Raw genomic sequence first — 16,517 nt, forward strand, 5'->3', positions numbered from 1 at the left:
AAAGAGAATCTTGCATAGATATCGTATAGTAGTGTGTCTAATAAAGAATGATTATTTTGGCAATTCATTTGACACTTCACTAGAGATGTGTTGATTAAAATCGGATATAAATCTTTTCGATTTTCGATGGTTGTTCCTATTAAACTTGCAATCGAAAATTTAGTTATTAGTGTTTTCAAATTACAATATAGATAAAATTGTTTCTTTCTATTCCTAATTTATTCTTCAAAACTACATAAAGAAATAAAACATTATATTTAATGTATTAAACATTTTTTTAGTTAATTGTGCGATACATAGACAAATAACTGTGAATTAAAAAAGTACTAAAATACCTAAATTATAGTACTCATTTGGTTGATTAATTTAATAACAAGACGATGCTCATATCGGTAATAGTTCATAGTTGTTGTGAGAGTACGGTCCGATACTATGACAACCGTCCATTAAGTGCATCCATTAATCCTCTTACAAAATAAGTTCGATACTTCATAGTTCATAGGCGTCAGTTGTTAAATTATAATATTATAATCATCCGTTAATTCTATACATCCTATAATAATATTATAATCATCCTTTAATAGACACACTATACTATGTTACCATACCTTATAATGTACACGGCCCGTGAAAAAATTTTCATTGGCAACACCGACTACGATAGCTTTTATTGACGTTGATGACGCTTGACAGTTGACGTGACGCTCGTTGTTTGTGGTACAATTGAGATTATGATTATTGTTTGATTATTTATAGTCTAGTGTCGGCTTACTGTTTTGTAGAGTTATGATATATCCTAAGCATTTTTAAAGATATAGCCAAAAAACAACCAAACTATTACATGATTCTTACAGAATGATATATGGTTTTACAAAGTAGGTATACAATATTTTAAAATGGCGCAGCGTTTTCCTTCGGGGGGAGCGAGCTCAGGGCCGCCTGCGGGGCCCATGCAGCCGCAGCAACGCTATCCGGGCCCCGCACAGCCTCCCGGATCTCCAATGCAGCAGAGACCTTACTCTGGACCTAATTTCCCGGTAAGACTTTGAATAAAATAAATGCCGTCAAAGAATCTCTACCTAGTGTACTACATGCCTGCATATTTGGTTATATTATAGACGAAGCCTTTTTTCTAAATAAACCGTGATCTAAATGTTTAATTTAGCAAATTTTGTAATGGTCACAATCAATATTATTTTCATACTTGCTTAAGTCACTAGACAACATTTGCACCAACATATATATACACAAGTAGAAAACACAAAGTGAGGCAAGTTAAGAACTCTGGAGGAATGTTTTGTAGTAAACTTCCCCAGTGTTGTTATTTACATTACACAATTTACAAAAAAAGTAAATATGTAGTTTGTTTATTTGAGCATGATTAGTTTGTCAATTCATTGGACAGCTCACTAGAGTTAAATTGGGTATAAATCTTTTTGTTTCCAAAAGTTCTCATAGAAATTGCAATTCCTTATTTCGTAGTATGTCTTTACAATATAATCAAATTGTTTCTTTCTATTCATGTATCATTCTTCAAAACTAAATAAAGAAAAAAAAGTGTTTATCAAAAATTATGGCGTTAGCAAACAAAAAAGAAATTTACTTAAAGTTTTTTGTTAATTGTGCGAAATATAACCGCTGATGCATTGCCGGCCTTAAATACGGCCGTGTTGTCATTGATCATCAAGCAAAATTAATTTCATAATTCATAGGATTCAGTTGCATCCTTAAATAGACAAACTATATTTGTATTTTTCAAAAACAAAGTAATATTTTTAAAACAAACATAATATTGGGTTTGTTAAATTGTTTTGGTAAATAATTGTTTTTGAGAAATATAATAGTAAAATAACTTTTTTTATTTATGTATTGATTGGCATACATACACACATTTTATTTTTAATTTCAACTTGTCACTGTGACAAACAAAAAAAAATAAATTTTATGTTCATGAATTAAGAAGTTACAAAAATCTAATTGAATTTTACTGACACTTATATTTTGACTACCTGATTATTTTTTTAACAAGGGTTTGTCCTATAAAAAGTGTTGATTATTGTATTGATGTCATAGTGAAATATAAAATCTATTAAAGATTTAGCAAGATATTTAAATACGGGATACAATTTGGTAAATTCTGAAGTTCTGTGTATACTGATCTTCGGTAAGGTAAATTTTCGATAGGGTGACAGTAAAATTATACGACTAAATTAAAAATTGTATGGACAAAGTTGACTTCTGAGTCCGCCGGTCCATGATTTGTACAGCTTAAAGATAAATGATAATTTGAGATTTTCGTTTAATTTATCACGTAAATAGCTTCAGTATTTCATTACTCGGTCGTAACCGTTGCAGCAGCAGCCGCGGGCGGCGTTCCCCGGCGCGGCGGGGGTGGGCGTGGGCGCGGGGGTGGGCGCGGGCGTGGGCGCGGGCGTGGGCGCGGGCGTGGGCGCCGGCGGTGCGGGGCCGGGCGTGGGCGGAGCGCCGCGCGCGGGGTACGCCGGCGGGGCCTTCGCGCCCTCGCCGCGCGCGCCGCCGCCCGCCGCCAAGCGCGCACCCGACACGCGCTCGCCGCTGCCGCTGCCGCCGCAGCACAAGCCGCAGATGTACAATCAGTATGCAAACCTGTCCTTTGTTATTTAAACCACGCATCAAAAACACAATTCAAATTCTAACGTTAATGTTATCTTACTAATATTACAAATACGAATGTTTGGACGGATGGATGCCTGAAGGTATCTGCGTCGTTTCGTGATGCGAATGAGCGTGTGAGCGATGCCCGGAAAGAGGCGGGACTAGAGTAGGGCATTCCGTGCGGACAGGGAGGGGTACGGCGCGGGGCCGGGCGCGGGCGCGGGCAAGCGCAAGAGGAGGCTCGCCGACAAGATCCTGCCGCAGAAGGTGCGCGACCTGGTGCCGGAGTCGCAGGCCTACATGGACCTGCTGGCCTTCGAGCGCAAGCTGGACGCCACCATCCACCGCAAGCGGCTCGACATCCAGGAGGCCCTCAAGCGGCCCATGAAGCAGAAGCGCAAGTTGCGCATCTTCATTTCCAACACCTTCTATCCAGGTTTTTAACACGTGGCTTTTATGAAAACACTGTTAATTAAAAACCCAAAGCCAAGTAATGTGTAATATAATGACATAATGATATGACCTCAGCTTCAGCCCATATTCAGTAAATAGGATATAAGCGGGCCCGCTTGAGTATTAAACTAAATATAAAGTGATGTTGTCGGTATCAGGGCAGGGCGACAACGCCGTGGCGTCCTGGGAGCTGCGGGTCGAGGGCCGCTTGCTCGACGACTCCAAAAATGACCCGAACAAGGTGTGTATGTGCGACCGTCCGGTGCGACCGTCCTGTGCGACTGCCCGGTGCGACCGAGGCCGCACTACATTACATCACCGCAAATGTCCTGTTGCAGGTGAAGCGCAAGTTCTCCTCCTTCTTCAAGTCGCTCGTCATCGAGCTGGACAAGGAGCTGTACGGCCCCGACAACCACCTGGTGGAGTGGCACCGCACCCTCACCACGCAGGAGACTGACGGCTTCCAGGTACCTGCCCTCCGTCCGCGCCCGACGCCCCACTGACGCCCCACTGACGCCCCACTGACTCACCGCTGACGCCCCACTAACGCTCCACTGACGCCCCACTGACGCCCGACTGACGCCCCACTGATGCCCCACTGACGCTCCACTGACGCCCCACTGACGCCCCACTGACTCCCCACTGACTCCCCACTGACGCCCCACTAACGCCCCACTGACGCTCCACTGACGCCCGCAGGTGAAACGACCCGGCTACAAGAACGTGCGCTGCACCATCCTGCTGCTGCTGGACTACCAGCCGCTGCAGTTCAAGCTGGACCAGCGACTGGCGCGGCTGCTGGGCGTGCACACGCAGGCGCGACCCGTCATCGTGAACGCGCTGTGGCAGTACGTGAAGACCCACCGGCTGCAGGACCCCCACGAGCGCGAGTACATCGCCTGCGACAAGTACCTCGAGCAGATCTTCGGCTGCGCGCGCGTCAAGCTGGCCGAGGTCCCCGCGCGGCTCGGCGCCTTGCTGCACGCCCCGGACCCCATCGTCATCAACCACGTCATCGCCGTCGAGCCGCCGCACGACGCCAAGCAGACCGCCTGCTACGACATCGACGTCGAGGTCAGACCCCGCACACGCCCCTCACGACCCCACACGCCCCGCACGCCCCGCACGCCCCGCACACACCCCACACGCCCCGGACCCCATCGTCATCAACCACGTCATCGCCGTCGAGCCGCCGCACGACGCCAAGCAGACCGCCTGCTACGACATCGACGTCGAGGTCAGACCCCGCACACGCCCCTCACGACCCCACACGCCCCGCACGTCCCGCACACACCCCACACGCCCCGGACCCCATCGTCATCAACCACGTCATCGCCGTCGAGCCGCCGCACGACGCCAAGCAGACCGCCTGCTACGACATCGACGTCGAGGTCAGACCCCGCACACGCCCCTCACGACCCCACACGCCCCGCACGCCCCGCACACACCCCACACGCCCCGGACCCCATCGTCATCAACCACGTCATCGCCGTCGAGCCGCCGCACGACGCCAAGCAGACCGCCTGCTACGACATCGACGTCGAGGTCAGACCCCGCACACGCCCCTCACGACCCCACACGCCCCGCACGCCCCGCACACACCCCACACGCCCCGGACCCCATCGTCATCAACCACGTCATCGCCGTCGAGCCGCCGCACGACGCCAAGCAGACCGCCTGCTACGACATCGACGTCGAGGTCAGACCCCGCACACGCCCCTCACGACCCCACACGCCCCACACGCCCCACACGCCCCGCACACACCCCACACGCCCCGGACCCCATCGTCATCAACCACGTCATCGCCGTCGAGCCGCCGCACGACGCCAAGCAGACCGCCTGCTACGACATCGACGTCGAGGTCAGACCCCGCACACGCCCCTCACGACCCCACACGCCCCGCACGCCCCGTACACACCCCGCACGCCCCGCACACACCCCACACGCCCCGGACCCCATCGTCATCAACCAACACATACCGCTCACACCGCTCCCGCTTGCAGGTCGACGACACCCTCAAGACGCAGATGAACAGTTTCCTGCTCAGCACCGCCAACCAGCAGGAGATCCAGGGCCTCGACGCCAAGATACATGAGACTGTGAGTACAACTTTGTACACTTCCCGCGACTCACTCCCAGAGATATTCCTTGCGGACTAATTCAATGACAAACTTAAACGATACTTTAGTTTTCCGCGAGGAAATGCTATTTGAAAGTGCTAACACCAGCTGTTAATTTTGCGAACATATCGCGTCCCCGAGAACAGAAGTTCCTTCGCCGCTCGACGACGTAACATTAGCAAGAGGGCGGCCTCGTTGTCTCGTTGCAGGTCGACACCATCAACCAGCTCAAGACCAACCGCGAGTTCTTCCTCAGCTTCACCAAGGAGCCGCAGCAGTTCATACAGAAGTGGCTCGTCAGCCAGTCGCGGGATCTCAAGGTGAGCCGCTCCCTTCTCTTCACAAACTACATTCACGTTCACCTCTCTCCGCGACTGTCACATGACGCGTGTGCGTGTGCGTGTGCGCAGACACTGTCGGGCGGCGCCGGCAACCCCGAGGAGGAGCGGCGCGGCGCATTCTACGCCCAGCCCTGGGCGGGCGAGGGCGTCGCGCGCTATCTGCACGCCCGCCTCGCCGCGCGCCGTCGCGACCTCGAGCTGGCCGCGCCGCACGCCGCACACCCCCACCCTCACCCCCACCAACACCCCCACCAACACCCCCATCAACACCCCCATCCACACCCCCACCTCGCCCGCCTCTAGCGCGACCTGCTAATAAAATGATGTCATTAATACGCGTTTCAATTGTTCACCCCCACTTCGCCCCCTTCTGTCTGTCGTCAGCTCGTCAGCTCGTCGGCGATGCGATCTGAACACGAAACTGTTGTTCTCATCGCATCGCAATACAGTACAGCTCTAGGTTGAAATATACATTATTGACGATCGAGTTGGCGATTGTAGCTTTTATGGCGAACACAATTATATCTAAGGACTTACTATCCAAAGTTAAAAGTTGCGGAGACTGGTAGTTTTTAATAAATAAAATCGTACTTAGGTTAGTTATTTTCACTACTTTTGACGTAACTTTGACAGTTTTATTTTATAAGTGGTCAAAGGTTTTTATTTTATACAGCCATAAGTCATGTATGCTACTAAAATAAATTAAAAAAAATAACAAAAAAAACATATGAAATAGGCAGAATTTGATTCCCTAACAAAAGAAATTTGCAACGTCTCCGGCGCTATGGGTTACTCGCCTCCGCAGCTGAGGCAGCCTCAGCCGCTACGGCTCGCACAGGCCCCCGCGCCTTGTTACAGCGGGCGGGGGCTGCTCCCCCTCCGCGCCTCCGGCTTTTCATAAACACTCTAGGGGTAGGGCAGAAAGTACCACGTGGTGTCGGGGTTGACTGATTCGGTTCTGTGACTCATATCCAACCTTACAATACAAATTTACAAAGAATTTAATACCACAATGACGCCACGCAACTGAAAAACTGATAATAGATAATGCCAAAGAGTATGTAAACATTTCGCTAGTATACTATGAAACGGTTACATACTCTTTGCTACTTCGTAGTTTTGCGTTCCGTGTCTTCAAAATTATGAAATAATTAAACAATATAAATGTCAGATTTTTATTATTTTTAATCAATTTAAGATAACATTTCGCAATAAAAATTAAAGTAAATAATATGTTTGGTTTAAAAAACTTTAATCGAATTAAACAGAGTATTTTTTTAATTTATTTTAGTAGCATACATGACTTGTGGCTGTATAAAATAAAAACCTTTGACCACTTATAAAATAAAACTGTCAAAGTTACGTCAAAAGTAGTGAAAATAACTAACCTAAGTACGATTTTATTTATTAAAAACTACCAGTTTCCGCAACTTTAAACTTTGGATAGTAAGTCCTTAGATATAATTGTGTTCGCCATAAAAGCTACAATCGCCAACTCGACCGTCAATAATGTATATTTCAGCCCAGCTCTAGAGCCATACAAACTTGTGGCGCATCGATAATTGTTACTTTAATATTTATAAATAACCAATGTTTAATCGATTTTATAAATCGGAAAAAAAAAATGTTTAAATAAACACTTTTTCATAAATTTTTCATGTTTCATTTTGGACTCATTTTGAACAAAGCTAGTAAACGTGATAACTCAAAAATGATTCACTTTGGCATAATTCACATAATATGGTCGGTGAAATTTGGCGCAAATAGTCGACCATATCGCCTTCTAACTGGAATACCTCGAATTACCAATAACCCGTGGTAAATCCCGCAACAACAATATTTGTTGGGTGCACGAATGGGTCGCTCTCCCGGTGAAATACCACGACCAAATAGAAGACGGGCGTCAAGAGTTGTCCACTTGACTTCTGTGTGGGACCGCGTACAGTCTGACGAGTGTGGTGCCGGAGGCTTATTTTTGGTCCACGTTCCCTTCCCACCCTTTTCTTATAAGGAAATGAAGGGAAGTAGATTCGGCGGCGGAGGGAACATATAGGAAGGGGAAATATCGTCTTTCTGTGCGTCCCCTCCTCCTTTAAAGGTAGGCAACGGATCTGCAGTTGCGGATGTCTATGGGCAGCGGTCGCTTCGCATTTCGGCGAAGTCAGGTGGCAGCCTGCTCGTTTGCCGCCTTATAATGTAAAAAAGCCATTACAAGTCTCGTTTCAACCGTTTCGAAGATTGGCCGAAACAAGCGCGATCTCTTGTACAAACACAGAGACATTCAGCCGCTGTATTATAATATATTAACAACAAAGACACTCGCTTTATCTGTTGACTATCCTTCGATGTGTTTTTTATAACAGATATTGTAGTTACAAATTATCTTCAGTAAATAATATAATACATAGATTTTATCTAAATCCAAGCTAAGAGTGTCGCAGCCGCTGTACGCTGCGTCGCCGGAGCACGGCGATATCTCGCGCCCGATCAACTCTAACTTAATTATTAATGACTAGCTGTGACCTGCGACACCGTCCACGCAGAATTGACTAAAACTTTATAAGTAAGCTAAATGTTCTACATCTATGAGCCGAGCTCTAAATAATCGTCTCGACACTCTGGCCATGCGGAGGGACGTTAATTCCCTCTGCATCTACCACGTTTCCGCTGCTCGTTTGCCCCTTCGCTTATAAAAAAATATCATCAAGATCCATGCAGCCGTTCTAGAAATTACCTTCAAACAATCATCCATTATATTCTAGTATTATAAGATTCAAATTTTAAATTTTATGGCGGCTGCACTATTGTGTATTGATTCCTTTAATTGATTATTCGTTGAACTAATTTATGTAAAGCTATAGAGAGGAGACCATTGTGGATGTAAAGCGTTCATTCGAAGCGAGTTTGAGGAGTCCTTATCTGGCGAGTGCGAATTACGGCCGCGGCGACCGGCGCCCGGTGCTAAACGCTTGCTCATCGCGAGACGGAGGCATTGTTTGCACGTCGCCAAATAAAATGCGCGGAAAAGGTTATCTCGCCGCCGCCGCGCGTATGAATTACAACTTAATGATGTTTGTCGACGACGCGTCGCCGCCGTCTTCTACGCGGCGCGTTCGGTGTCCCTGCCGCAGTCAGCGCGCGCGCCGCTCTCCGCAACATGGTTCACGAACGGGACTCTGTCGCCGTCTCCGTCGCAAGTAAGTCGCCTTAACTGCACTTTGTGTCACCGGCACGGCTCTTGGGCTGTGATGTTTGCACAGAGACATAATGTATGTAGTCACTCGCGATAATATTACGAGGGACATGTCTGACAGAGGTTTCGCCATAGTTGTTTTGTTTTTGCCTGAGTTCTTCACAACACAAAATATGTCTTCCTACTTACTTTTCGTTAGTGCACTTCGTGGATATGCGTATTGAAACTTTCACTAGAAGTAGAAAGATCAGAATGTGTGTCCACTTTATAAACAACTGATACATTGAAAGCAATATTTACTTGTACGACGAGAAGGTTTCGTGTCAATGAGAACGCGTAGTCATGAAGCTGACACGCCTAATCCTTGTCTAAATATTATTTTGTTTGCGCGTACGTACATACCTACATACAGAGAGGCTCATGTTGACAATTCATTGGCAAATATTTGAATGCCGAGATTTTATCTAAATAGATACCAAATGGTGAGATTTTTACACAAATTATAATAATTGCTAATTCAATTGTCAAAAAATAAAAAAATTCAAAACCGAACGTTAGGTTTGAAACATTAACACGAAGAGCTCCCGTAAAGAGATACCTGTTTGGACTGTAACATCCTTCATGTTGTCGCGTTTCTTGATAGTAGTAATTCTAGTACACGGAATGTAATTACTCGATAAGAAAACGCATAGATATACCTATTTATATAGATACAGCTATTTTTAAATACATGTATATTTTTAAAGGAGTCGATTCTCGAGATTCAAAAGGAGGTTTTTACGAAGATTCCGAGGTAGAAGAGGACAGACTGTGCGCGGTGTGTCCGCGGGGCGCGCATGCGCGGGAGCGCGGCTCTCAGGCGGCGTGGCGCGAGGCGGCGGCCGAGGCGGCGTGCTCGGCGCTGCTCGTGTTGCTCACGTGTCTGCCGGCGTGCGCGCAGGCCCCGCCGCTGCAGCGCGCGCTCGCCGCGGGACTCGTCGTAGCCGCGCTGGTACAGGTCAGTGTCCGCGCCCTGCCCGCGCCCTGCCCGCGCCCTGCCCGCGCCCTGCCCGCGCCCTGCCCGGCGCTGCTCGTGTTGCTCACGTGTCTGCCGGCGTGCGCGCAGGCCCCGCCGCTGCAGCGCGCGCTCGCCGCGGGACTCGTCGTAGCCGCGCTGGTACAGGTCAGTGTCCGCGCCCTGCCCGCGCCCTGCCCGGCGCTGCTCGTGTTGCTCACGTGTCTGCCGGCGTGCGCGCAGGCCCCGCCGCTGCAGCGCGCGCTCGCCGCGGGACTCGTCGTAGCCGCGCTGGTACAGGTCAGTGTCCGCGCCCTGCCCGCGCCCTGCCCGCGCCCTGCCCGCGCCCTGCCCGCGCCCTGCCCGGCGCTGCTCGTGTTGCTCACGTGTCTGCCGGCGTGCGCGCAGGCCCCGCCGCTGCAGCGCGCGCTCGCCGCGGGACTCGTCGTAGCCGCGCTGGTACAGGTCAGTGTCCGCGCCCTGCCCGCGCCCTGCCCGGCGCTGCTCGTGTTGCTCACGTGTCTGCCGGCGTGCGCGCAGGCCCCGCCGCTGCAGCGCGCGCTCGCCGCGGGACTCGTCGTAGCCGCGCTGGTACAGGTCAGTGTCCGCGCCCTGCCCGCGCCCTGCCCGCGCCCTGCCCGCGCCCTGCCCGGCGCTGCTCGTGTTGCTCACGTGTCTGCCGGCGTGCGCGCAGGCCCCGCCGCTGCAGCGCGCGCTCGCCGCGGGACTCGTCGTAGCCGCGCTGGTACAGGTCAGTGTCCGCGCCCTGCCCGCGCCCTGCCCGGCGCTGCTCGTGTTGCTCACGTGTCTGCCGGCGTGCGCGCAGGCCCCGCCGCTGCAGCGCGCGCTCGCCGCGGGACTCGTCGTAGCCGCGCTGGTACAGGTCAGTGTCCGCGCCCTGCCCGCGCCCTGCCCGCGCCCTGCCCGCGCCCTGCCCGGCGCTGCTCGTGTTGCTCACGTGTCTGCCGGCGTGCGCGCAGGCCCCGCCGCTGCAGCGCGCGCTCGCCGCGGGACTCGTCGTAGCCGCGCTGGTACAGGTCAGTGTCCGCGCCCTGCCCGCGCCCTGCCCGCGCCCTGCCCGCGCCCTGCCCGCGCCCTGCCCGGCGCTGCTCGTGTTGCTCACGTGTCTGCCGGCGTGCGCGCAGGCCCCGCCGCTGCAGCGCGCGCTCGCCGCGGGACTCGTCGTAGCCGCGCTGGTACAGGTCAGTGTCCGCGCCCTGCCCGCGCCCTGCCCGGCGCTGCTCGTGTTGCTCACGTGTCTGCCGGCGTGCGCGCAGGCCCCGCCGCTGCAGCGCGCGCTCGCCGCGGGACTCGTCGTAGCCGCGCTGGTACAGGTCAGTGTCCGCGCCCTGCCCGCGCCCTGCCCGCGCCCTGCCCGCGCCCTGCCCGGCGCTGCTCGTGTTGCTCACGTGTCTGCCGGCGTGCGCGCAGGCCCCGCCGCTGCAGCGCGCGCTCGCCGCGGGACTCGTCGTAGCCGCGCTGGTACAGGTCAGTGTCCGCGCCCTGCCCGCGCCCTGCCCGCGCCCTGCCCGCGCCCTGCCCGCGCCCTGCCCGCGCCCTGCCCGCGCCCTGCCCGCGCCCTGCCCGGCGCTGCTCGTGTTGCTCACGTGTCTGCCGGCGTGCGCGCAGGCCCCGCCGCTGCAGCGCGCGCTCGCCGCGGGACTCGTCGTCGCCGCGTTGGTGCAGGTCAGTGTCCGCGCTCTGCCCGCGCCCTGCTCGCGCCCTGCCCGTGCCCTGCCCGCGCCCTGCCCGCGCCCTGCCCGCGCCCTGCCCGCGCCCTGCCCGCGCCCTGCCCGCGCCCTCCCCGCGCCCTGCCCGCGCCGGCAAACTCTCCTCGCCTGCATCACTTACAAATACTTCGATGTTTAGCGCTTTGCTTCGTACAGGAGTACAGGGCCATTCGAACTTTACGGTGGCAAGCAATTTCCCTTTCCAGTGATTTTTTCCGTCATAAATCCAAAGATCAGGAACATGTTTCTATACAAAAGTTGATACTTGGTTTTTTTCATTAGCTGTGCGCTCCCGGCTGACGCTTAATGACATCATGTTGTCTGCATTGCAGTGTTTCGACCACGTGTCGGGCGCCATGATGAACCCGGCGGTGACGCTGGCGGCGGTGGTGACCGGCCACCGCTCGGTGCGGCGCGGCGCCCTCTACCTCGCGGCGCAGGCGGCGGGCGCGGCGGCGGGCGGCGCCCTGCTGCGCGCCCTGGCGCCCGGCGCGCCCGCCGCCTGCCGCACGCTGCCCGCGCACGACGTCGGCGCCGCACAGGTGCGACCTGTCATCTGTCACCGGACACCATACACACACACACACATACCAATTATTAAAGTCCGGACAAGGAAATACGCGAGCCCACCGACCTCTACAATGTTGATTTGGTTATCTCAGAATATACCGATACATACTCCTTTGATAATTCTGACCTACTTGACTTTTTATGTAGTATGTTTAAATTATTTTAAATAAGGAATGTCAGTATTATTTTCTTAAGATTGAAGTATGTTATAATAAATTAATTCCGTTAATATTCTCAAAGAAGTAAGATGTCTAGTAATCTAAAATAACTGTTTAACTTTTGTATACATATTTAATAATGATCCTGTTTCAACTAAATTATATCCAATATGTTTGAGTAGGAATAAATATTTTCCGAATCAATCCTTAAGTGTATTTTTGGTTTGAGAGTGATCCCATCATCAACATCTACCATTTCAAGAGGTTATGGGCCCAGGACGCTTCCACATCCGCCGTTTCAAGATACAAATACTCATAGTATTGTAAGAACGGGCGGCGAGCGCTGAGCGTGTGTCGTGTGGCAGGCGGCGTGCGTGGAGGCGCTGCTGGGCGGCGTGCTGGCGTGGGCGAACTGCGCCTCGTGGGACTCGCGCAACCGCCGGCTGCTGGACTCGTGGCCGCTGCGCGTGGGCCTCACGGTGACCGGCCTCGCTCTGGCGGCGGGCTCCCTCACGGGCGCCAGCGCCAACCCGCTGCGCAGTCTGGCGCCCGCGCTCTACGCCGGCGACTTCACCGCCGTCTGGGTCTCTGCTTCTCTGTCGTAGTTTTACGCCGTATCGACAATAGGTCGCAGGCAACGATAGATTGCGCGGTTTATTCGTGGTATAAATAAGGTTGTTTCTCTGTGCAGGTGTACTGCGTGGGCCCGCCGAGCGGCGCGCTGTGTGCGGCGGCGACGTATCGCGCCGTGTGGGGCGCCCCCGCCGGCGCCGCCGCGCGCGGTGACTCCCCGCCGCGCGCCCCCGCCCGCCCGGCGCCCGCCCGCCCGGCGCCGCACTCAGGCGCCTAGCCGAAACCAGTTCACAATTATTTGTTACATTTAATTACTTTGCAATCTCAGGTTAGAAAAACTATGGAATGCTCCGCGCCGTCGCGTGCTCGAGACGCGACAATGACTCGCTGAGTACGAGACAACTTATCTACTGACACATGTCACTGGCGATGTCACTATTGTCTATGGATTGCTCTTGCTGTGGTTCAATAATTTATTCGTTGCTGAAAGATGAACTTAGATATGTAATGCTGTGAGACCTATATTTACTAACAATTAATAAAATGTGGTCGTCAAATGCCTCGACTCATTTAAATTGAGACTAGCTGTTGCCGACGACTTCGTCCACGGGATATTAAATATCAAGTATTAGGTCAGTTCGCTAAATCTATAAAAAAACGCGCAGCTCGAAACAAAACATTTTACAGATTTGTCTTACTAACATTATAAATGCGAATGTTTGGATGGATAGATGTTTGAAGATATCTCCGGAACGGCTTAACGGATCTCGATTAAATTTGGCTCAGATGTAGAAAATAGTCTGGAAGAACAAATTGACTAATTACGTTTTACTAGCTTTTACCAACAACTTCAAACAACACGGTGCATAGTTGTACCATGTTTTATTTGAGACTATTTCTGTACCTGTTTCAAATTTCAATAAGATCTACGGAACCTTTGTAATATAGACTTGTCGAGTAAATATGTTAATCAAACGTATCATAACTTTAATCCCATTTCTGTGATCACAGTTAGCTTACGTGTATGTGTTCTACATCTATAGGAAATTTCATCGTGTGATCCGTTTCGCCATTCCATAGATATCTTGTAATAAACATCCATCCAAACATTCGCATTTATAATACATGTTAGCAATATGTAATTTCCCAACAAAGTAAACAATACAGTTTTAAAATCAGTAATATTTTCTAAACTTCTACAATAGTTGTGTGTACTATATGTTACTATATGTATGTTACAAATATAAATAAAATTATGTTTTAAAAATAAAATACAGTATTTAAAAGCTTAAAATATAATTTTGAGGCCCTAATTGTTTGTCTGAAATTAAATGAAAATTGTAAAATTTGCATTATTTTTTAAGAGTCGTCAGAAGTAAGTTCTGCCATTTTATGTAAAGAAGGCGGCAAACGAGCAAGTGGTCTTCTGGCTCCTGGTGATGTATTGCATACGTTTAGCATATTTACTCAAAAAATGGATTATTGTAATATTTAATGAATACTTCAAACGCTTCGACCACGACATCGCTTTGGTTAGCTAACCGCCATCAGGCAGGTCGTCACCCGCCATTACCTCACAACAATCTACTACTTGGTAATATTAAATAGATACCTAGTTAGCATAATATGTAAAAAAGTCGGGCGCGGCGTCGCCGAGCACTCGCTTGTTGTTCAATGGAATATTAAACTGTGGCAAGGCGAGGTTAACAGGCGCCGCGACATGCGACATGCGACATGCGACATGCGACATGCGACACGCGACATGCGACATGCGACACGCGACATGCGACATGCGACACGCGACATGCGACATGCGACATGCGACACGCGACATGCGACAGTCCGCCCCGAGCCCGAGCGAGCCGGAACTCAACATCAACACCACAGCACAAAGTTCAAGAGTCGCGCAACGAGCATCATTTCACCGGTTTAACTAATTTAAATGGTATTTTCACTAATATATAGTATTGTACCATTGCAGTGTATTTCATCTCCGTCACTAAATAAATTTCGGTGATTTTCATTTCCAATATAACACGATATGATGGTTGGTAGAAAAATGGTTATTGTGAGAAAACTATAAAAGATAGATATATGCTATTGCGGACTTTTATTTAGCACATTTAAAGAGCTACAATTCGTCCATACATCATTTTTATGTAGGTCTTATAGTTTAGCCTACGTAAGCGCTGAAAGCAAAAATGTCCCTAATTTTCGCAACAAATTTTGAAGCTTTATTCAAAATCTACTTGTCTTCTAGTTATTTAAAAAAAATGGGACCTATCTGCAAGCACTTCCTTTCGATTAAAATATTTTTTATCAAAATCGGAGCACCAGGGGCGGAGCTTCGCGGTAACAACATAAAAAAAATACAGTCGAATTGATAACCTCCTTCTTTTTGAAATCGGCTAAAAAGCAGCTTCGCCTGTCACAATAACAAGGTCACGGAAACCGACGGCGAGAATGACAATTTTTATGTTACGGGGAATTAAATAAGTCTAAGTTCACTTTTTAGGTCAAAATTGAAAAGTAGCTCATCTATACTCGAATAGTTATCCTAAGGTGTAAATGTCATGTCCTTGAAAGTACCGTAACCGCGAAAAAGGGCTAAGTGTATAAAATGCCATTTCACATAGATTACATTGTTGGGAACGTATACCAAGCCATATGCGGATTTTTATAAATAACTGTATATTTCACTATATATCACTATATTATCTACTGTATATTTTTGCTACTAAACGTTAATTTCTGAAACAAAAATCTTTTTTTTTCCGTAAAATAAATGCAATCGTGAGATTTTAATGATTGAGAAGGTGTCGTGATTTTTTTTGCGGTTCAATATATTTAGATATGGTTCATAATCTCAAAATTCATGAAAATGTTATCAAACTGTCAGTACATTCCGCTTTGAAAATAAAATTATATGATTACTGTAATCTAGAGATTAAAGAAACACATCGGTATGTGTATGTTTCTTTAGGGTTCACCACAATTCACCGGTGGGCCTTATTTGCAAACATAGTAAATTGTACAACCACCCACACAGTAACAACCGGCTGTTTCAACCCACGCGACTATTGGCCAGTGGCCAGTGAGTGGCCAGTGGCCAGCCGCCGCGCAGTGCCGCAGTCCGCAGTGCCCTCTGACGCAAACGCAACCGACCGCTCAATCTGAACAATGTTCGACAAACAAACAGACTACAAGTTCGTAATTAGAACAAACAGATAACGCAAAACGTTATCATTTTAAAACTGATTAAGTTACAAACAAAACAAATAGTTTAAATTAGCAGCTAGCAGTTTACCTAATTCTAAATATGTAGATATACAGAGGGTTTCTTAATGGACTGGTTCAGACGCTTTATGAAGGTTGAAAATTATTTCTAAATCTGAAGACATCTATTGTTTAAGCCCAATTTATGTTCCGCGATCTTTAATAAGTCTAAGATCATTACAATATTTTTAAACAAAAAAAATATATATAAGATTCAGATCTCCGACTAAAATTTACCTGCACGCACAAAATATTGTGTTTACCCTGATAGGTATGTTTTTTTGGAACTGAACTTTCGTAACGTTACGTCTTTTTTTTGATTAACTCGCAGAAAAACAAAAAAAATATTATTGTACATTTTCTTTAAATGAAATTTAACTCTCAACTTTGTACATAATAATTTTTTTCACAACTTTCTACTAAAACTAAAACTTATATTTAAAACTAAAAATATTTTGTGTTTCTGTCTGTCCG

General features: G+C 49.1%; 2 protein-coding genes across 2 annotated transcripts; both read left to right on the plus strand.

Moving 5' to 3' along the window:
- Positions 1-723: 723 nt before the first annotated feature.
- LOC106716269 (brahma-associated protein of 60 kDa) lies at positions 724-5,774 on the plus strand (the record flags this gene model as incomplete). The annotated part of the gene is made up of 9 exons (XM_045686864.1): positions 724-1,037; positions 2,356-2,615; positions 2,823-3,070; positions 3,246-3,328; positions 3,426-3,554; positions 3,787-4,161; positions 5,092-5,187; positions 5,418-5,528; positions 5,619-5,774. Coding segments are annotated over exons 1-9 (1,599 nt in total), but the record flags the coding sequence as incomplete, so codon positions are not given.
- A 2,591-nt stretch (positions 5,775-8,365) lies between these two features.
- Positions 8,366-13,044, plus strand: LOC123723626 (aquaporin AQPAn.G-like). The gene is made up of 5 exons (XM_045686865.1): positions 8,366-8,746; positions 9,489-9,739; positions 11,799-12,008; positions 12,560-12,778; positions 12,886-13,044. Exons 1-5 carry the CDS (start codon positions 8,707-8,709, stop codon positions 13,042-13,044), a joined length of 879 nt encoding a protein of 292 aa, XP_045542821.1. The 5' UTR covers positions 8,366-8,706.
- The last annotated feature ends 3,473 nt before the right edge of the window (positions 13,045-16,517 follow it).

Source organism: Papilio machaon, chromosome 4, assembly GCF_912999745.1.
Source record: "Papilio machaon chromosome 4, ilPapMach1.1, whole genome shotgun sequence".
Lineage (NCBI taxonomy): Eukaryota > Metazoa > Arthropoda > Insecta > Lepidoptera > Papilionidae > Papilio > Papilio machaon.

Bases quoted from the DNA above. Each gene is read 5' to 3' on its own strand.
- LOC123723626 (XM_045686865.1), top strand. From the start codon at position 8,707: ATGGTTCACGAACGGGACTCTGTCGCCGTCTCCGTCGCAA. The intron at 9,740-11,798 runs GTCAGTGTCCGC...TCTGCATTGCAG, and splicing joins TCGTAGCCGCGCTGGTACAG to TGTTTCGACCACGTGTCGGG. The intron at 12,009-12,559 runs GTGCGACCTGTC...GTCGTGTGGCAG, and splicing joins ACGACGTCGGCGCCGCACAG to GCGGCGTGCGTGGAGGCGCT.